General features: G+C 46.9%; 1 protein-coding gene across 2 annotated transcripts in view; it reads right to left on the bottom strand.

The window, feature by feature from the left end:
• Nucleotides 1–21,622, bottom strand: part of KCNQ4 (potassium voltage-gated channel subfamily Q member 4) — a 111,336-nt gene that overhangs the window by 38,636 nt on the left and 51,078 nt on the right. For both annotated transcript variants that reach the window (XM_055000065.1, XM_055000063.1), the window contains exon 2: nucleotides 2,154–2,244. In XM_055000065.1, the coding sequence (XP_054856040.1) occupies nucleotides 2,154–2,244 (91 nt within the window). The remainder of the gene's footprint in view (nucleotides 1–2,153; nucleotides 2,245–21,622) is intronic.

The following is a 21,622-nucleotide window of genomic DNA, read 5'->3' as shown; positions in this document are numbered from 1 at the left end:
TGTACAGGAATGGTTCCTGCATTTACTGTAACTTGGGAATAGGGCAGTGGTGGCTGGTCTCCTGTTGCCTGTTCCCCCCATTCGGTATTCTGGAATATGCTCTCCCTCTCCACATGGCAAGTCTGCTTCAGGGCTATTATTTCTTTGCTTGCTGGTTTTAAAAGTTTGCACCCTGCCCTGAGATCAAATAATTCCTCTAAGTGACTTAAACAACAGATCTTAATGAGTCAAATGGGCAAACTGCAGCCCAGGGGGAAGTCCCTATCATGAAAATAGAAAAAGAAATCAGCAAACTTTGAGCTGCTATTATAAAAACATGTTTAAGGAAATTTTTTAAAGTTTGGTTCTTTAGTGTGGGTCAGGTAGGTGACTTTTTCACCTCATTCCATTGGTGGGGCCATGACGGCTCAGGGGTAGAAATTATAGCTTTGGTTGCACAAGGTCCAAAGGCCAGCATCCGTATTGGCTGATGGGGGGGAGGTGTCAATGCCTGACCACAGCTGGGGGGGAAAAAAATCTTTCCTCAAAACTTGCCAACTTCACACCACAGTAAAGGGGACTTCCAACTTTTATTACTTTATGGTGATGGATTATTTGAGCAAGCAAAGTATCTGCTAAGCTCTCTCCAAGGCAGCGGGGGACAATTTGCCCACTCAAATCACATACATTCCTCCTCCCCTTCTCTTTTTAAATAGCAAATCAGTGGACAGCATAGAATTTTTTTTAAAAAAATTGCACCTCACAGAATGCAATGAAATCCTGCCCTGAAGTCATAGCTGATTTATGGCGGCCCCTGGAGGGGTTTTCATGGCAAGAGACTAACAGAGGTGGTTTGCCATTGCCTGCCTCTGCAACCCTGGTCTTCATTGGAGGTCTCCCATCCAATTACTAACCAAGGCCCAACAGGAAAATGTCTTGCAAGCATTGTGTTGGATAGGCTGACAGAGTCAAAATTTTTTTTGTTTTGAATGATTTCTCTTTACCAGGGTAAGCAAACTGAAATGGAAAGGGAAGGGGTTAAAGAAGGAGGGGCCAAAGGGAAGGGGTGTGGTTTAAGGAGAAAGGGGCTGTACCATAGAGAAAAAGGAGCCCGTTTATACTTCGTTGTCCAGGGCCCACAAAAACCTGGAACTGGCCCTGATCTGAGCATCTCCACCAGAGACCATGGAGAATGGCTTCCAGCCAGAGGACACAAGACCAGCCTTGCTAGACCAATGTCTGTTGAAGGCAGCTTCATGATTTGATGTCCCAAAATATCTGACTGTCTCAGAAGGCAAGTGAAAGCGTCATCTGAGCAGGCGCCCATCAGCAGCTTCGGAGGCCCTGCCATGCCAGAAAGGTCCACTGCTGACCTCCAACTTGCTGCCAGATATTCTCTCCCTCACTACTGAGAGAAGGCAGGTTGCAGGAGCAATTCACTTCAATGGCAGACCATCAAGAGGAGGGTCTACCATCACCTGCCCCGTCAGAGTCTCTCTACATGAGACATCTAGACATCTTACACAGGGACGCTCAAGTATAAGGATGTTAGCTGGGAAGCATAATTTTAAAAGACAGAGCCAAAGGCTTTGTTAATTTCACCTGTCTATATGAGGGTAGTTTAAAAAGACAGAGCCAATGGAGATTGCTCCTCAGAGGGTTTGTTAATTTCATCTTCACCTTCCCAAAGGCTCTGTCAATTTCACCTCCCCTTCCTCAGGCTCTGTCTTTTAAAACTACCCTTAGGTAGAGTGCTGAAATTGACAGTGCCTTTGGCTCTGTCTTTTAAAACTATGCTTCCCAGCTATCGCGTCTCCCTAAACGAACGTCCTCATGTAAGAGGTCTCATGTAGAGAGGCTCTGAGAGAAGGTAGGTTGAGGGAGCAACTCACCTCAATGGCAGACCCTCACAAGGAGGGTCTGCCATCACTTGCCCCCTCAGTCACTGAGAAGAAGAGGGAGTTCCTAGGAGGCAAAATGGCTTCTCCTCTGTTTCCCCCCCCCCCCCCAAAAAAATCCTTTGCTCCTAGAGAAAAGTTTGCTCATTCACTGGAGAGGACAGGAAGGACACTGGAGGGGAGGGGCTGGGGAGACTTACAGGGAAAAGAACAGACCAAGATGGCAGACAGCAGAGCAAGATGGATGAGAAGGGAGCTGAGGAGGCCCCCCCTTACCAGGATGAAGAGACATTGGTTGGCGAATTTTTGATGTTCTGGGATGGTTGAAAACACAGACAGGACCAGACAACCGAAGACCAGTAGAAATCTGGAACAACAAAGGGAAGGGAACATTGGGTTAGCGCATGCCGGCACCCTCGACAGCTGCTCTCAAACTGGAACGGCCGGAACAGAGTCCTTCCTCCAAACTGCACCCTGCTCACTGCTTCCATCGAAGTCAGCAGGGGGCTTTCGAGGCAAGCGAGAGGCAGAGGTGGCTTTGCCACTGCCTTCCTCCACAGAGTCTTATGGGTGTGCCATAAGTTGGCTGCTACTTGATGGCACACACAACCACACGTATGTTTTTAACTTGGTTTTCAGCTTGGTTAACTTGATGTCTTTTTGTTTCATCTTTGTGACTGTTAAGAAGTTTCTATTATGTATGTTTTTAATTGGTCAGCCATCTTACTGGCCCTGATGAGGGCAGAGTGGCAGGGTATAAATTCTGCAAACAAATAAATAAAGCAGGGTTGCACTGGGCTGTTCGGCTTCTGAATGTCTGTTATTAAATTAAATTATATCCTGCCTCAAAGAAAGCAGATTGCAGGAGCTCCTTGACTGGAAAACACCACCAGGAGGGAACGGATGCTTTCTGCATTTGCCTGGCGATCAAAACACAGAGAGGATGGGTGGGCTGAGACAGACCCACTGGATGGATTGCGCTAGATCCTGCTTGCTTCAGTATCCAATCTAAAATGGATCTCCTCAGGAAAGGTTTTATGCGAGTGTGAACTCAAATCCGACAGTTTTCCAACTTTTAACAAAAATGAAGAGGAATGTCAGAAAGACGTCTTCGTGGACTGCACTCTCTCTCAATCAGCGTGGGTGTCAGGAGGGTGATTTTCTGCCCGAGGCAGCAAAATATTTCGGCTGGCCCTGCCAATGAGCATATAAAATCTGCACTTTGATGGGAGTCACGTCGTACACCTGGCTTAACTGCAGGGGGCTTATTGTGGCTGTAGATGGCAGCAGTGAGCAAGCCATGAAGCCAGAAAAACCTCCCAAGGTCATCGCTGAAGACGCAAAGAAGTTTTTGCGAAACTTTGATGCCGTTATCTCTCCAGCCCCTATGATGTCAATCCACTCCTGAATTCTTGAAACAAGCTCATCAGGGAGGGAAAGCTTCAGCACATAAGCAGAATATACCTTCCCCCACAGGTTGTGAAGCACCACTTCTGAAAGCTCCCCCAGGTCAAAAACTCTACAACTTAATGCACATCTAGCTCTGTTTGCTTCCTTCTGTGCTAGCCTTCTCCTTGCAGGGAGCTTTTTACTTGGGGAAAATCCATGTCAATACCTACTTAAAATATATATATTTTTTAATATATCCAGCAAGATGGGGGGAAAGCCACGACCCTGGATTGAAGTACTGCAATTTATGCTGATTAGATAAACCAAGTCAGAACACTTGTTTTCTTCCACGGAACACAGATCTCTAACTCTGTGAAGCCCTATGTAACTCTGCAGTGAATACCTTCACCAGATGAAAGTATTGTTTTTGATGGTTATGATCACCCATGAGTAGAAACTCAAATCTCTTTATCCCACCTCTGGGCAATGGGGTGAACAGCTTTGCAGAGGCAAAGTAAGCAGCAACCTCAGAGTTTCATTTCCTTCTGCCTTGCAGCTGCTTCTTCTACACATGCACAGTAAGTGAAATGAATTCTCCCTCCAGGTCATGGATGACTGTGTCAAATAACTAAATGACACCTGTGGTGGAGGGATTACTCCCATAAGGCTGTGCAAAAATGCGCATATGTAAAAAGCTGCCACTCTTAAGAGATCAAACAGTAATATTGATAATATGGACTTAAGCTGCTTTCACACCTGGTAGATAATGCATTTAGCAATGGTTTGCAACTGGGTTTTCCTGTTTTGCACAGGAGATTAGGATGGAGAGTGCCCTCAAGTCAGAGTTGACTTATGGTGACCCCTGGTGCAGTTTTCATGGCAAGAGACTAATAGAGGTGGTTTGCCATTGCCTGCCTCTGCAACTCTGGTCTGCATTGGAGGTCTCCCATCCAATTACTAACCAAGGCTGACCCTGCTTAGCTTCTGAGATCTGACAAGATCAGGCTCACCTGGGCTATCTAGGTCAGGACTTGCACAGGAGAATCCAGTTGCAAATGATTGCTAAAATGCATTGGAAGCACATTATCCAAAATGTATGAATGCAGCCACAGATTAACACCATCAGTGAGACCACTTTTTTAAAAAAGTGTTTGTTTATAAATAATGGACTGATTTACTCTCTCTTTATTTAAGCAATTGGCTGCAGAGTAGCATGTGGCAATGTCAGGTCTCTGCAGAGGGGAAACTAAGACTCTTGTCCAGCTATGTGAAAATGTCCATGCAGGAAATGTGCTGACCTCACCCTCTACACAGTTTGCAAATACAGACAGTAGTAATGAGACAACTGGACAAACAGGCTCTAGTTGCTCACAAAGAGCTGAACTGCCTGACAAAAAGCTGTCTCTCTCAATTAGCAGCTAGGATTTCCAGGTGCCCACCAGCTGTGGGCAAACTCCCAGAGGTTTGCCCCCTTGCCCATCAATCCACCAGCAATCAGTAGGCGATAGCAAGCCCCTGGAGGTTGCCTGCCACTGGTAGGCACCCCAGGAACACGCGTAGCTTGCACACTCCCAGGAACCACGATCGTTGTGACAAACAGGCCGAATCAGCCCCGCATGGAGCATGGGAGCACTCCCATGGCCGGCGACATGACATCACTTCTGGGAATAACATCGTTACACAGGCGCCGGAGTGCGCACGCGAGAAAGAGCATGCCGCTGGCATGTGGTAACTGCCAGTCACCCCCCCTCCTGCCGAGAGGGTATAGGGACCTGGCAATCCTAGCAGCAACAGATGCTTGACCAACATTATAGAGAACCAGCTTCTATGACATCCCACTGAAGATAGAAAGACAGGCCTTTATCTGGCCCTAAGACCTATACTGTCTATAATAATGGCTTAATTTCCTTTTTAAAAACAAACAATTGCAATGTGCAGTGACAGAATTCTGTATCTAGTAAAGTATTATGTGCTTGAAAACAGTTTTTTTTTAAAAAAAATCTGAAATTTCTATTTCTCATGGCTTTAGAGGTAGGAGTGGAAACATGTGACCCAAGCAAGGGAGGAAGGATTGAACAGCAGTTCGACTGGGGGGCATTTTGGAACTTAGCGAGTCTCCTAAAAGCAGAACAAATTATGCAAATAGAGGCTGCTTTGCTTAATGTGACTTGTGCACTGAGATCACATGATACAACTTTCCTTAGCACAGAAAAAGACAGGCTTAGTATCTGCAGCCCCAACTTATATCCATGTGAAGCGCCAAAATCAAGAGCCTTGTAAGAGGTCAGTACAGGGGTGCAGACGCTTCTCCATCATATGTGGGCAAAATAAAATAAACTAAAAATGCCATCTAATTTGACTTTGACAGAAGAAGTCAACTTCCTGAAAAATCATAATTTTCATGCCTCACTGTCTAAGTTACTAGCCCTTATGGGTACAGATCCAGGCTTGCAAAGCCGACATATATCTCACAACATAGAAGGCAGCTAAAGGGGATGGGCTTCAAGCAGGGCTTTTTTTCAGCAGGAATGCGGAGGAAGGGAGTTCCGGCACCTTTTGAAAATGGTCACATGGCCGGTGGCCCCGCCCCCTGATCTCCAGACAGGTTTAGATTGCCCTCCGTGCAACAGCGCATAGGGCAAGCTAAACTCCCCTCTGTCTGGAGATCAAAGGGCGGGGCCACCGGCCATGTGACCATTTTCGCCGAGGGCGATTTAAACTTTAAAAAACTCCCCCCTTGTTCCAGCTAACCCAAAGTGATGTCATTGTGCAGTCCTGAGATCCACCACTGAGTTCCACCACCTCTTTTCCCAGAAAAAAAGCCCTGGCTTCAAGTGTGCACGGAGCTGCTTTCCCCTTACCAGGCATAGTAGCAGCAGGGAAAAAAACCCCATCATAATGCAAGCTAAGGAAATACAAGTATATTCACGTAATTAAACTCTCGTTTATTAAGCTGTCTCTAAGATTTGCTTTTCCCGTCCTTCCCCACAAGGACTCACTGCTCATGGCAGGGCGGGGGAGCAAAAACCGCACCAATAGATCTGGAGAAAAGCAGAGGTCAAGCTCAAATCGGGACAACCAAATTGTATTAGACCCAGTTGTGCATGTCCTCCCCTCTTCTCTCATAACACTGGAGTTTGGGGGCCATTCAGTGAAACTGACTAGTGGCCAATTCAGGACAGATAAAACGGACTGCAGCTGGATCCAAATTGCATGTTCATGGACGGGGCTTTCCTGCCTTCCCCCAAGCACTGCAGCTCATGGAACCCTTTCCCAATTCTGCTTCTGGGAGTACCTGGAGGGGGACAAAGAAGAGGGGGAAATCAGCAAAAATCATGCCCCCTCCGTCAGCAAAGGTGGTAGTCTGCCAGCATATTGGCACTTACGGATCCAGCCCTCTTTCTTTCCACCACGAGTAATTCATGGCCACAAGACATGACATGGTGCAGACACTTAGCCAACTTGATTTTCGAAAGGTGATGTAAGACTTGTGGTCCCTCAGTGCCTATTTACCACAGCAAAATGGAACCTCCCTATTCAGAGGCAGTTTACCTCTAGATATTAGATGCTCCTCCTAACACATATCAGGGAAGGCTGTTCCTTGCTTGTTCGTGTCCTGGAGACTGCTGCTGGACAGCAGGCTAGACAAGGGGGAGCTCTAGTCCAATCCAACTGGGTTTTCCTAACACTCTCTGAGCTTTGCTCCGGAGGGGAAATGTTAAACTTGAGTTTAGCATGCAGTCGCTAGGATAAAATTCTTCCTGGCGAATCTGGCAGGAATCTGCACCCAATGGCTCTCTCCCTGCCTTCCTCTGGAGCTTTGCATGTCTGGGAAACTCAAAGCGCCCCCTCCCCAGGTGACCGAAATGCCAACCCTAGCCATGGCTAGCTTCAACACTTTCCCCCTCTCTTCCAAAGAGCAGCGAGGGAAAACGCTGATCGCAAACAAACAAAAAGGGAGCGAGACGACAATATTCCGAGGGCCTTGCAGAACCATCGGAGTTGAGCCAGAATTTTAAATATTTAATCACGAGAGAGAGAGGCTCGGTGGCTCCTCTCCAGAGAATGGCGCAAGAGAGCACTCACACAGCGGGCAAGGTGTTCCGTGTTCCATTATTGCCCTAATGACAGAGATAGCCCGGGACCCAGCCAGCGGAGAAGGAGTGGGAGGCAGTCCTTACAGTGAAAGGCTAGGCTATGAGCTGGCTCTCCGGCCAAGCCACCTGAGTGGCTTCTTGAGGCCACACAGCAAGGAAGGCGCTGATGGTCCACAGGAAAGGAGGAGCACAGAGGACAACCAGGATCCCCTATTGAGGGTGCATTTCTGTCCAGCCTACCTCACAGGGTCATTGTGAGGGGGAAAATGGAGGAGGGGAGAACGATTTAAGGCATTTGGGGTTCTCACTGGAGGAAAAGGCAGGGTATAAACAAAGGAAATAAATAAACAAACATTATGGCTGATGGTGGATGTGCCAGGACTCTACTTCTGCACTTACATGATATCAAAAGAAGAAAGCCCAATGAACTGCACAGGGCAAGGGGAAACTAATCCATGTGTTGCGTAATAAATGTGTGGAACTCACTGCCATAGGATTTGGCAGCAGCAACTAGTATAGACATTGCTCTCAGAGGGGGGCACTAATTTTAAAAGGGGACTAGATAAAGTCACAGAGGAGGATACATTGGTAGTTATCCTGGGAATGATAACCAAAGAGAAGCCTCATTGGCTGTATGTGCCAAAAAGTGGCAGTTCCCAGAGCCAACACTGGGGTGCTTTATTGAGTTTCTGTACACGAGACATCTTACAAGAGGACACTGAAGTGTAGGGAGACGCAATGTTACCTGTCAATTTCCCCTACCCTTTGGGGAGGTGAAGATGAAATTAACAAACCCTCTCAGGAGTGATCTCTGCTGGTTCTGTGTAGAGACATGAAATTGACAGAGCCTTTGGCTCTGTCTTTTTAAACTAGGCTTCCCAGCTAACATTGCGTCTCCCTACACCTGAGCGTGCTCGTGTAAGAGGTCTCCTGTAGAGAGACTCGTTGTCTTCATGCAGTGACTGTGGCTTCCTAAAAGGCATTTCTCTGAATCCTGCTGGAAACAAGATGCTAGATCAGACCGACTTGTGACCTGATCCTGCAAGGGCTCTCCTTGAGTTCTCACAATCTCCCCTCTAGTGCATGATTTGGGGGGGGGGAGAGATTTCCCTTTTCAGGTTCTGCCCCTCTCCTCCAGTTTTGCCCACTGCCAGCCTCCAGCAGCTGGCCTTTGGAGATCTTTCCTCTCCAATCTATCACCCTTCTTGAGAGCTTTTTATGTCCCAACATCAAGCTTCCAGTCCACATGGCAGGCCTGTACAACTATGCACCATAGCCTTAAGGTCCATTGTCACACACAAACACATGTCTGTCAGGGCATCACGTGAGGCTGACAAGTAGTGCCTGGCTGAATGGGTCCCAAGTTGTAAAATATTTGGTACTATGGGAATGCAAAAGCTTGCTATGCTGTGGCATCATTTCAAGGCCAGGAACCCAGTTCCAACGGCAAGACTCGTTCCTAAATCGACCAGGTTAGGAAGTAGCAGCATCAGTCCATATGGGCAAGGAAAAAACCCAAACCCGACGGCTGTGTTAATGCCTATTGATTAGGATCAACCATATTGTCACAAAACAGTCAGCAAGCATTCAAGCTCTCGGTACTGTGATACAATCATCAGGCTAAATGTACAAAGCAAAAGAAAAGGCAGGGTGTGTGTGTGTGTCTCAGGCCACGAGGAAAACTCCCACGTCTGCAGTTTGTAGCAGTTTAAAAATGAGAGTCCAGAAGATACTGCAGAATTAATTAGATCGTACAGTACCACCCAGGTTTCCAGAGGCTATAGGGACTCTATAGGCAAAGTGGGGGGGAGTATCAGCCCAGGACATCTGTCTCCCTCCAAGGAGTGCAGGGGAGCACACACAGTTCTCCCTTCCCTATTTTACCCGCAGACCAGCCCTGTGAGGCATCTTAGGCAATGAGAGACTGACTGGCCCAAGAGCACCTAACGAGCTTCTGTGGCTGACGAGGGGATGTGCACTAGATCTCCTAGTCTGACATGCTGAGTACTGTCATTATTTGTAATGCTGATGTTTATCTGTAGGGTTATATAGTCTAGGGCTGAGAGTAATGTGGTTTTATGTATTTTGTATTATGTTGTATGTTCTGGATTTTTTTTATTATGTTTTGTTGATTTTAACGAATGTAGTTGTTTATTGATAGGAACGGCTTTGAGCTCTTAACCAAGAAGAAGCCGTATAAAATCAAATCAAATAAATATAAATAAATAACCACAACACTCCAGCGGCAATCACTAAATCATTATTCTCCCTTTAGACATCGAAAAAATACAGGTGTATTCTCTCAAGTACAACTCAGACCATAAGGATCTTTTAAAAAGTGCAGAGCAGGGGGGGAATACTTGACGGCCTCTTGTTATCCCAACAGAGAGCCATTGTTTCAGTGCCAGGGTAGGCAAAGAAAAAAAGAGGGAGATGCGCACTTCAGGCTGCAGGGGGAACTGACGGATTCATCTTTGCCCACAAGCAGAAAGTCCCTGGAAATTAAAAATCAGCCTGCCAGGGATCTCAGTTGAGCAAACTTTCTCATGTTCATTTGTTATGAGGAAGAAGTTGTGTTTGTGGGAAAAGATTGGCGGGGCAATCCCAAACCGAGTTGCTCACTTCTAAGTGCACGGGAGTCACTGGGCAAAGCGTGTAATTCTGTTTAGAACGGCACTGTTAAATACGCACCACTACCTCCCACCCACCCTCATTGCCTTATTTATGCTGAAACAAGGCAGCCCTGTCCAAAAAGCTTTCGCATCAGATTCTGCAAACAGACTAAACCGACTCTCCGTTCTTTTCATTAGCAACAGGAATGCTTTTTAAAAGAACAAGCAAGGCAAACTCTTTTTGACTTTTGGGGAACGTGGAACGTGAAAGGATTTGAAACCGCATCGCTCTGAGGTCCAGAAGAGGGTGTGAGAAACGCGAAACCTGCCGGATCCCAATACCGCTGATGGAGGTGGTTTCTAAAATGGAATGAATGAAAAGAGAGAAGGGGGAGATAAGCCCCAGATCTGAGCTGCAGAACAAGGCCTCGTGATCTGTTCCAAAGGAAAGATCCACGGCCAATCCTGGGCACTTGTCTACCCTCAGCCTTCTGAAGAGGCAAGAACTCTGTGTCTGAAAGAGATAGCAGAGGTTCCTTGTCAAGAGATACACCCTGCAGTGCTAAGCACAGTTGCATCCCTCTAAACCCTTCTGAGAGCCAGGGTGGTATAGCAGTTGGAGTGCTGGATCAGAACCTGGGAGACCCGGGTTCGAATCCCCACTCTGCAATGGAAGCTCAGTGGAGACCTTGAGCCAGTCATATACACTGAGTCTAACCTATCTTTCAGGGTTGTTGTGAGGATAAAATGGGGGAGAAGAAAACATTATAAGCGGCTTTGGGTCCCCACTGGGGAGATAGGCAGGGTATAAATGGTATACACTGACACCAATAGACTTATGAAGGGTGTTACTCCACTTAGGATTGCACCCTGAGTGGAGATTCACAGGACCAAAGATAGTTCCGATCAATCTCAGTGTTCATCCCCCTCCCCTTAGCTTCCTGACTCCCGTGCGGACGATCCCCGAAGTGCCATAAGCATGCCAAGAAAATCCCTCTCCCAGCACTTGTCTCTGATTGAGAATGCAAACACTAGCCCTTCATTGACAGGCAATATGAAGCCTTCAGATTGGCGAGGTCTTATAGAAATGACAGAATTCAAACTTTGCCTGGTCCATGGAACAAGGGCTACAGACAGGAGCACCACCTACATCCAGGAGAAACCAAACTCCAGGCCTGGGTTCAGGAACGGCTGACCACAGCCCTAGTTTGTGGCCTTCATCAGTATCACTCACACAACAAATCACCACCATTTTCTATGGTGTTAGGTGGTGGTAGGAAATCACATTCTGCTCTTACAGCGAAACTCAGCCAGGTTCGCACACTGCAAATGTGATTAGGATAACACTGGTAATTAGAGGTGCAGAATGACAAAGAGAATTCTGGGGAGAAGGACTCTATTTTCTCCAGATGTACAGCCAATTCTCTCACCAGTTCGGAAGGAAAGAGATTTCTTCCTACTGAAACAGCTATAACCTCTAAAATGAGCTTATTAAAAGAAAGCGAGAGAAAGTTAAACTAAGGCATTGCAAATCATTTTCTTTCTTTTTGTACCCAGGCGTCCTTAAAACAGAGCCGGGGGGAGGGGGAGGGAAGGCTTTGGCACAATTAGCGAAGAAAAGAATAAAAAGGGGGGTGAAACAAAGATTTCTGAAGACAAAGAAAACAGGGATGTGTGCAAAAAATATTTTTCCCCCTGATCCAGCAATTCTAAATATGGAACATGGAAAGGCCGGACCACGAGCTTGCATAACGGCGTACAAAAAGACCATCCATCTCCCAGGGCAGCTTGCTGGCCCCAAGGCCCACGGCGAGGGTACATGCGTGTACGTGACAATTCAGTAACACTCGATTCCTCGAGGAAGAGAAGGGAGTGGGGGAAGAGTCTTTTGCCTCACGCGGGTCAATAAAATTGGTTACCATCTACAGCATCGCACAGGTCAGTGCAGAGAAGAGACAAACCACTGGAGGGAGGCTCTTCCAGAGAGCATCCGATTGTTCTTTACTGCTTCAGAAGTTTTCAGGGACAGTAACTAAAGACAACATTTTTATTTATTTATTCCTGAAGGTCTCCGGCAGGGATCTTTCTCAGCCATGCTACCCCAGATGTTGAAACTGGACCTGGCATCTTCTGCAGGCGATAGAATGCACTTTGCCACCAAACGACTGGGCCTCTCCTTAAAAGGACATTAACCCAAGTCCATTGGGAAATTCGATCTGCTCTCATCCTGTAACAGGACTTGAACCTGGGGTGTGGAGGGTGTCAAGGAGGAATTCAGCCTGCGCGCCACAATGCCATTCTAATGTATATTCTGATTTGCCATTGGAATAAACACACAACTAATGTCCCAACGCACACCTAAACAGCAGAGTCCAGTAGCACCTTTAAGACTAACCAACTTTATTGTAGAGTAAGCTTTCGAGAGCCACAGCTCTCTTTGCTAGATTAGTCTTAAGTAGATTAGTCTTAAAAGTGCTACTGGACTCTTTGCCATTTTGCTACTGAAGACTAACACGGCTCCCTCCTCTGGATCTAAAGCACACCTAGTTCCTCTTTCCTTTGAGTAATGACTGGCAGAAATTAGACTGCATAAGGATGTTACAAATCAAGTGCAAATAGGTAGTATAGAGGGAGGAGATGAGGCAAAGCTGCCATTCTCAGTGGCAGGTGTGCGGTCACCTACACATCTCATTTAATCCTTAATGTCTGGCCCTTCACCCACCATTCTCAACCCAATGCAGAATCCAATGGCTGCCCTCAAGGTGGTCTCAGGAAGGGCAGCATATTCATTTTTGAAATAAATAATAAACAAATCTATCCCTTCCTTTTGTGAAGGAGCTCAGAGCAGTGTGCACAGTTCTCTGCTTTTGCCTCACAACAACCCTGTGAGGAGGCTTAGGCTGCAGGTGGGGGATTGGTCGAAGGTCACCCAGTGAACTTCAAGGTTGACTGGAGATTTGAGCCCCAATCTCTCATGTGCTAAACTAATAACACTCATTACTGCACCCCAATTTATTGAAATGACATTACAGCTATTTATTGACAGAGCTAAGCAAAGGACAGAACCTGCCCCAAGGGGCTTACAATCAGGGCTTAGAGAGAGCACCAGGGAAGGAGATCACAGAGATGGGAAGCAGGAAAGAGTTAGCGTTGAACAAGCATAGTTTCACAGCCTGCTGGAGGGGCATGGTTTGAGCTGCAGTTTGAAGAGAAGGAGAGGGTGTTTGGACATGGTGCACCAGGCATAGAGGGCACTAAAGGAAGGTGGGTAGAATCATTCAAGAGAAAGCCTGTAACAAAACATTTCATTTTTAAGGAATCTCCAAACTCACCAGGACATGCATGAATTTCTTTTAAAATGTCAGAATTTCTGTTTGAAACTCTTTTCATTGCTTTCAACTCTTGCCATGGGGGTAGCTGGGCCACAGACAGCTGACCTTTGGCAAGATGGTCAAGATAGACTGGAGCTCCTGCAAAGAGCTTTGCTCCAATCTAGATTTTTGTTAAGGGACCTTTCACAGTGTTTGGAGCACTAGAAAGGGGATGCCACAGAGGGCCACCTCCACCTCTGTCTTTGCTGCATACCTGGGCTGAAGCCCCAGTCCAAGAAGGCAATCCACCACCACTGCCCGGGGCACAAACCCTTTCCCAATCTGCCAGAGAGAGATGGAGCTCCAAAACAGCTTCGGCAACAAAACAGACCCGCCAAGATGAATCAATCAGCTTGCTAAAGATAGAGGAACGAGCAGGAGAGAGCTGGAGTTGCAGCCCCCCCCTGCACAGAGCACCCCGCCCCCCCCCCCAGGACTGTCATTGAGTTTCTCGTCTTTTGTTGCTGACTTGAATGATTACAGTTGAATCAGCTGTAACAAGAGTCTTTGGGGCCTGAAACTAATCCCCAGAAACCGAGTTTGAGAGTGAAAACCTCCGGGTGGCGGCTGCTACGCTTCCCTCAGCTCATCACTTCCCTCAGCTCATCTGCATCGCCTCTCAAGCCACCGGTGTTAAGCACTCCATCAGTTACTGGGCTCAATCCAAGGTACTGACTATCATATACAAAGCCGTTCACGGCCTCGGCCCTCAGATCTGTAAAACCACCTTTCTCCCTAAGCTGCACCACGGCAGCTTTGCCCATCTGACTGGAGCCGGTCGTCCACAGATGCCACTCTACAAATGGACAAAATCAACAACTGTTCACACACATGCTTTCTCTGTTGTGGCCCCCACCTTGTGCAATGGCCTGCCTGACAAGATCAGGAAGGTTCCCTTTCTCCTGGCTTTTCACAAGCTGAATTATTCAAGAGGACATTTTTACATTTTACCAAAACACGAACCAAAGTTCGTCACAAACTGGGCCATTTTTTGGTTCGCGAACCAGCAGTTTGTCAGAGGGCATTTCTGCTATAATTTTTAGCAGAAACATTCACTTCTGGCTATGTAACAAGAAACAATGTTGCTGCATCGCCATACACTCTAGGATTCACCCAGAGCTCTATCATAAACTGTAGCCAGAAATGATATCACAATGTCAGAAGATGGTTGTTTCACCCCCATCTCCCCCCACATCTCAGTGAGTGTTGGTTGGGGACAGGGAGTGCCAACTGGGGTTCTTCCACCAGGAGTGGGCAAATGGCAACCTTACCGTCATCTGCCCCAAAAGTGCTTGTTCGGAAGCCAGCATACCTGAGGGACGTCTCTCCCCGTATGTGCCCCAGAGAGCACTTTGTTCAGCGGGTAAGAACTTACTGGTTATCCCTAGCCCTAGAGAGGCTCGTTTGGCCTCGACCAGGACCAGGGCCTTTTCGGTCCTGGCCCCAACCTGGCGGAACTCTCTGTCTGAGGACACTCGGGTCCGCCAGGATCTTGTATCATTTTGGCGGGCCTGCAAGACGGAGATGATCCACCAGGCTTACGGTTGAGGCCAGCGTCAGGACCAACATTGAGCCTCCCACCGGTCTCCAGTATTGGAGTACAGCTCGTGTGTCTGTCTACCTCCTCTTTGTATGCTGTGGACAGAAACGTGTAGCCAACTATATCAGGTTTTTGTATATATATAATTTTAATTGCTGAAGTTTATTGTAGAATCTGCTATGTAATTGTATTTTATGACTGTGGTACCCCATCCTGAGCCCACTTGGGGAGGGTGGGTAAAGACCGAATAAATTAAACTAAACTAAACTAAGTGGAGAGAAACCTCCACGTCAAAGCAACTTCCGTCTTCACCAGCTGTCAACAGAATGTGGTGTTCCTGGGTAACAGCCAGGTGTGTGCGATTCGCAAAATGAGGGAGAATAGCCATGGGAGGGGGCAAAAAGAACACATGCCAAGGAAACAAACCCAGAAGCAAGGCCTGCCAACAACAGAAACACTTGTTCAGCTGAGCATGACTAGGAAGAATTCCCTGAAGAACTCACCATTGCAAGAAACACAGGACTTCTGCCAAAAATGGCAGCCCCATGCTGACGGACCCCTCCCCCTCCAGAACTGTCCAACTTCCCACATGTGAAGATATGGGTGTGCTCTAGACACCACTCCATCACAGCCTGTCTGGCACGGTTTTAAAACAACATCTGCTTTCAGGCTAAAAATATGTTAGAAAAACATATTTGTCCTACAGTCTGTTATTAAACACGCACAATGGGAACCACAGGTTAAACAAACGGGCAATGAATTTAAAGCGGACAAAAGGGGCTGCACACTTTGGGCTGTTAACGGGGATCGTGTCGTGGTTGCGCTGAAAGATCTGCACTGGTTACCCATCTGTTTCCGGGCACAATTCCAAGTGTTGGTTCTTACCGTTGAGGCCCTAAATGGCTTGGGGCCGTGGTGCCTGAAGGACCGTCTCCTCCCATACTATCGAGCCCACCAATTATGAGCCCTCAAGCCCTGATCTCTGCACCTCCAACTTCAGAGGGAAGGTGAGTGGTGGCTAGAGACAGGGCATTTTCTGTGGTGGCACCATGTCTTTGGAACACCTTCCCCTTTGGAGGTTCACCCACTGCCTACTTTACTAACTTCTCCGCACCAAGCTAAAACCTATCTTTTTAACCCAGGCTTTTAATTAGGGGGTTTTATCTTAGCAGTTTTTTAATGGTCTGCTTCTGTTTTTATGCTGCTTATATCCAATCACTTGTTTTTAATGGCTTTTTTACACACAGAGCGTTTCTTAATTGTAAGCTGCCTTGAGCAGGACTCTGAAGAGACAGCATAGAAATATTCTAAACAAACAAATAAACAAATGAGTGGCTGACTTGTGGAACTCCCCGACACTAGATATGCTGGTGGTCGCTGGCTTAAAAAGGGTTGGTCAGATTGGTGGTGGACGGGACTATCATTGGCTATGAACTAGAACATTTGATTCAGAGGCAGGGTGCCTCTGATTGCCAGGTGCTGGTAGGAGGGCTTCCCTGGGGCACCTGTCCACTGTCAGAAACAGGATGCCAGAACAGGTGAATTAATCTAGCAGGGCTGTTCCTACATTCAGAGTATGAAAAATTCAGGCTGGTGAGCCTGTACTCACCAGTACATGCACCTGCATATGCACTGTTCCACATCCACCCAGTTTGAGATTTAACTTCAGGAAACTCCAGGAAGGGAACTGAACCTTTGGACAGGCTAGCATCTCACACTAATAATACTGTAGCAAGCTGTCCTCCGTAGGCAAAAATGGGGCCATTATTATCAGGGGTAGGAAACAACAAATGGGAATGGTTTCTTGTCTTTAGAGACTGTTCGGGAGCATGCAACGTGCTCCACGTCCTCAAGCCTTGCATTCCCCCATTAATATTGACCAGGAACTAGGGGGGGGGGCACACCGAGTGACATTGCAACATCCAGTCAACTGTACCCTGTGCAATCCCTTTCCATAACAGAAGAGGGATCTCGACAAGAGGGTGGGCTGGCTTTGTCATGCTTAGCTCTGCCTCCAGTCGACCGGAATGGGAGAGAAGATGAAGAGGCGTTTCTCTGGGATCCAGGCTGTGGCAATGCTGACAATGGCCAGTCCATATTCGATGTTGTCCCCTACAGTCCAGATCAGAGTCAAGCGGCTGCTGCTGACACCCCAAGGTCACTTGGCTCAGGTTGCCCTGGGGAACCAGGGAAGTTCCACTGACTTAAGGGCCCAAGGAGACCAATTCCTGGAGGAATGGCTGCTGGTCAAGACAGCTAAATGGAACCTCCTCCTTCAGGGGCAGCCTACCTTTGAATGCTAAATGCTGTAGAGTAAAGAGGTACTGGGTCAGATACTACACGTACCTGGCAGGTTGCTCTTGCAAACAGGGCACCCGATCACGTACAGCTTTCCTCTGATCTTGCACAATGTTTCTTGCACACGGGTCTACAACCTCGCATGGTGGCTCAGTTGAAACCAGGAGCTGTCCCCTCAACAACACTAATTGTATGGACTTAGCTAGCTGGAGAAAGAGGCGTTCACTTCCTGCAAGGAACGGACCAGGTGGCCTGCATTTTTAACCCTCTGAAGATGGACACAGGGACACTGGAAAAAGACAAGCCTGCCAGTGAAGACAAATTCATTATTTTCAAAGGAGGATCACTGGTTGCAGTGTGGACACTCAATACCCCCCGCAATTGCCTCAGTTTTCAAAATACCCACAAAACACTAGAGTTTTCAACAATCTTCAACACAACTGCCTAATAAGACCATTCACAAAACACCTTAACTCCAGGAGAAGGGGGGAGTATTTGTAATTGCCCCACCTCATTGCTTCAAGATGCTTGGCTTAAGCTCCCAGAGAGAAATGCAGAAGAACCAGAGACTGTCTCTCCCCTCCTGAATTATTAAGCAGTCCCTTTCCTTCTTTCCCATTCAGCATTTCTGCTGTTAACTCATTCCAAGCCCAGAGGCAGGAAGGAAGAATGAGATAGGAGGGGGATGCCACAGGGAGACTGACCCATGGGAGAGTATGCGGGCGGGCGGGGGGGGGTAGCCAAAGGAGGATTGACAGTGGGGAGTGCAAGAATTCCAGAACCCAAAGTATGAATGTGGCGGGTCTGTACATCTGTGTGCATGCACACACACCACTTTGACATTTGCACATGGCAAGAGGATGCCAAAATATACTTCATTTAACAAGTTTTCAAACAGAAACAAGCCAGATTTGAGCTCAGCTTGTGATACAAGCTTTCTGGGAATTTAAAAAACTGGAAACCCTGGGGGGGAAGCATAAAAAACTATAGTGTGGAACTAGATGGTACAATGCACACACAGATGCTGCCAAAAATGGTAGCCGTGAGTCTCATTTACTCTCTGCCACTGTCATTTACCATGACCTGCTGTGTTTTCCTACATCCTGCCAGCAAATAATGGTGAGTGACAGAGAAGAAATGCAGAAGGCTGGGCAAGTCTGGTACTAGATCATATGGAGGGAGAACAGAACTGGACAGAGAGCTCATGATTTTCACTGGCCGCTATGCAGCTATCACAATGTTCAGGTCGATTGTTTATTTATTTGTGTTATTTATAGTCCTCCTTTCTCACTGAGACTCAAGGCAGATTACATAATGCAAATCAATTAATTCAGGAGAATGAAACATCTAAGAAATAATATAATAAATAGGGCTAGTGGCTGCAGAAATTTGAAGTACAGCTGCCACGTGAACAAAATGCAGAACAATGAAACACGGGATGGAAAAGCTATCCCTTATCATCATGCTAGAGGGGTACAATGGACACACCAGTGGTACGGAGCAGCCGTAGACTACCAGTAAGCTCTTCTAGCTACCATCAAATGTCTGGCTTTTTCTATTTAAGAAAGCATGTGTGATGGCGAATATGAACATGGGACGCTGCGTGCTGCCGAACAAATCTCTTGGCCATCAAGGTCAGTCTTGCCAACACTGGCTGGCAGGAGCTGACGACGGTTTTTCCATTTATCTGCTCTACTATCCTTTTAACCAGAGATCAGTGGGATTGAACTGGGGTCTTCCTACATGCCAAGCAGATTCTTTGCCCCCAAGCCATGCCCCACTTCTAGTATTGAACTCTGTCCACATCAGCTTGATTCTCTTTTGAACACACACATGGTTCAACAAAACGACGGATCCATTTACCACATGATACATTTCATGGCCCCGAAGGTATGATGGCCACATTGGGTATTGCCAAGTTGAGTAAAACACCTATGGTTTCCAAATTGTTCAGGATCTTTTTCTTCCCTAAATACACACGGGTTGCCCCTTCCCCCTGCCACAGACTTATCAGTTATCACCTCGGAGCAGTGGAAAGGCCGAGGTGGCTTGAAAAGCACCCAACAGGAAGACAGTAGCCAGCAGGGTAGTAGCAGTCTACTCTGGAAGCCCAGCGGACCAGCCTCGGGGGCAACTTGCCCAGACTCCAGGAGCACAACGGGTCCGGTAAACAAGACAGCAGAAAGAAGGAGGAGATTAGCTTGCCCTCGACAACAACCAAGGTCCAGGAGTTTTCTACTCTATTAAGTCACATCCTAACCTTCTTCCAACTTAGAAGCCGAGCCCATGTACATAGGGGCATTTCCCAGGATATCTTCCATCCAGGCACTTAACCAAAATCTGCTTAGTTTCAGCACAATGGCAGCTGTTCAGGCACACACACACCCTCTCTCACACACACACACAAAAGCCTCTTCTCTGTAGGCATTTTGCTCCTAGCTTGAACTTTCCTCCAACCAGCAGTGGTCAGAGGGAACAAGGAGCTGGAAGGAGACCTATAAGGCGCCTGCCCTGAACCCCAGACACCCGGATGCCACTCATGCTTTAACACTCTGCCATATCCTGGGGGAGAAGGCAAGTTTTAAGAAGCTTTCTCCCTTCAGAAAGTGAAGGAAAAGCTTGACCCAGAAATGAGGCCTTGCTAAAGTCAAGGAAATGCCCTCAGAAACATGAGCGAGACAGCTCTGGACTCCTTTTCCTGAACAGTATGGAGGGAACAGACTGGTAAATTCTTTTTATCCCTCATTCCAGAATTTGATGGCCATTGCCCTCGAAAGCTGATTAGCCTTCAGACAAACCAAAACGAGTCCTCCTTCATACAACACATTACTGACTTAAAGAATTCATAGCCAAAAGAGGGGGTTGACAGCCACTTGCTCTGAGACAACTTTTTGAAAAGAATCCCCAATTCATAGGCTATGAGCAATGGTAGGGTAACTAAATGGAACCTCCATGTACAAAGGTAGTATAGCTCTGAAAGAAGATAAACAAGAGAGGGCTATTGCCCTTGTGCCCTGTTTGTGCCATTCAGGCTGGCCACTATTGGAAATAAAATGCTGAACTCTGGCTGATTCCACATGGCAATCTGCAGTTTCTATGTATTTCACTGCCAAATGGCCAGAATAACCTGTACGAGTCAGAGATTGGGAATAGGGTTTCCTGGAAGCACCAATACCTTGTGAGCATGGGTGTTAAAAATTAGAGCAAACCCATAATTCGCATTTAGAGGTGTACTGCCTCTGAACATAGAGGTTCCATTTAGCCACCCTGATTAAGAGTTGTTGACTGATAGCCATGCTTTGTTTAATCCCCTTTTAAAGCCATCCCCATGGTTACATCTTGTGGCAGCGATCGGGACAAAAGATTCCCCCCCCCCCAAAATGCAAATGAAAGTAAAGTCAGAGCCAACTTTACCATTTATAGTCAAATCTAAATGGGAAAAAAAGATTTAATCTGTGATTGGAACTTTAATCAGATGAGTTCAATGTTTCTCACTGTCAGCATGAAGCGGACCAAAAAAAAAGAAAACCCCAACCAGACTTCAGAGGAAATTAGGAAGAGTGAATGAAGCAGAGAAGAACATGGCCATCGCTCACCAGCAAGAATCCAGGGGGCTCCGTGGGGGTCTGCAAGCACAAAAGTGGCCCCGCTATATCAGACAGAGGATCGGTCTAACGCAACATCCTCTTTCCCACAGTGGCTACCTACTGTCTCCAGAAAGCCCACAAGCCTTCCACTGCTATGCCTCCCCAGTAACTGACACTCAGAGGTAACCTGTCTCTATACATGGAGGTTCCATTTAAGCATCATGGCTAACCACCAGTGATAGTTGTTATCTTCTATGAACTGGGCCAGTCTCCTTTCAAAGCCATTCACTACATGCAGTGGAAGAGGATTCTATAAGTAAATTATGTAGCGTGTGAAGGACTTTCTTGTGCCAGTCTAGAATATACTGCCTATATGCTTCACTGGGTGCCTGAAAGCGCTAGTTTTACGCGAGAAAAAGTGTGCTCTATCCAGCATCTCCACCCTGCATATAATTTTATAAACCTCTTTCCTGTCTCTCCTCTAGCCATCTTTTTTCTATACTGAAATGCCCTGTCAAAAAAGCCCTAAACTGCTCAAACTGGGCGGTGGGGGAGGGAGGAGACTAACAAAGCAATACTTCATAAAGAAGTTGTTCCAGCCCCTGGCCCGTTTTCTGCCCCCTTTCCAACCTGCATCTGACAAAGAGAGCTGTGGCTCTCGAAAGCTTATGCCTCAATAAAGTTGGTTAGTCTTAAAGGTGCTACTGGACTCTTTACTATTTTGCTACTACAGACTAACATGGCTAACTCCTCTGGATCTTTCCTTTTTTTTTTTGAAAAATTTTTATTGGGTTAGAATCCATTATTTCCACATTTACATTCAATTTTCCCCAATTTTTTCATCTCTAACC

The sequence above is a fragment of the Eublepharis macularius genome, chromosome 15 (assembly GCF_028583425.1).
Source record: "Eublepharis macularius isolate TG4126 chromosome 15, MPM_Emac_v1.0, whole genome shotgun sequence".
Taxonomy (NCBI): Eukaryota; Metazoa; Chordata; class Lepidosauria; order Squamata; family Eublepharidae; genus Eublepharis; species Eublepharis macularius.
The sequence above is the reverse complement of the archived record's forward strand: the minus strand, read 5'-3'. Positions and strand labels throughout refer to the sequence as shown.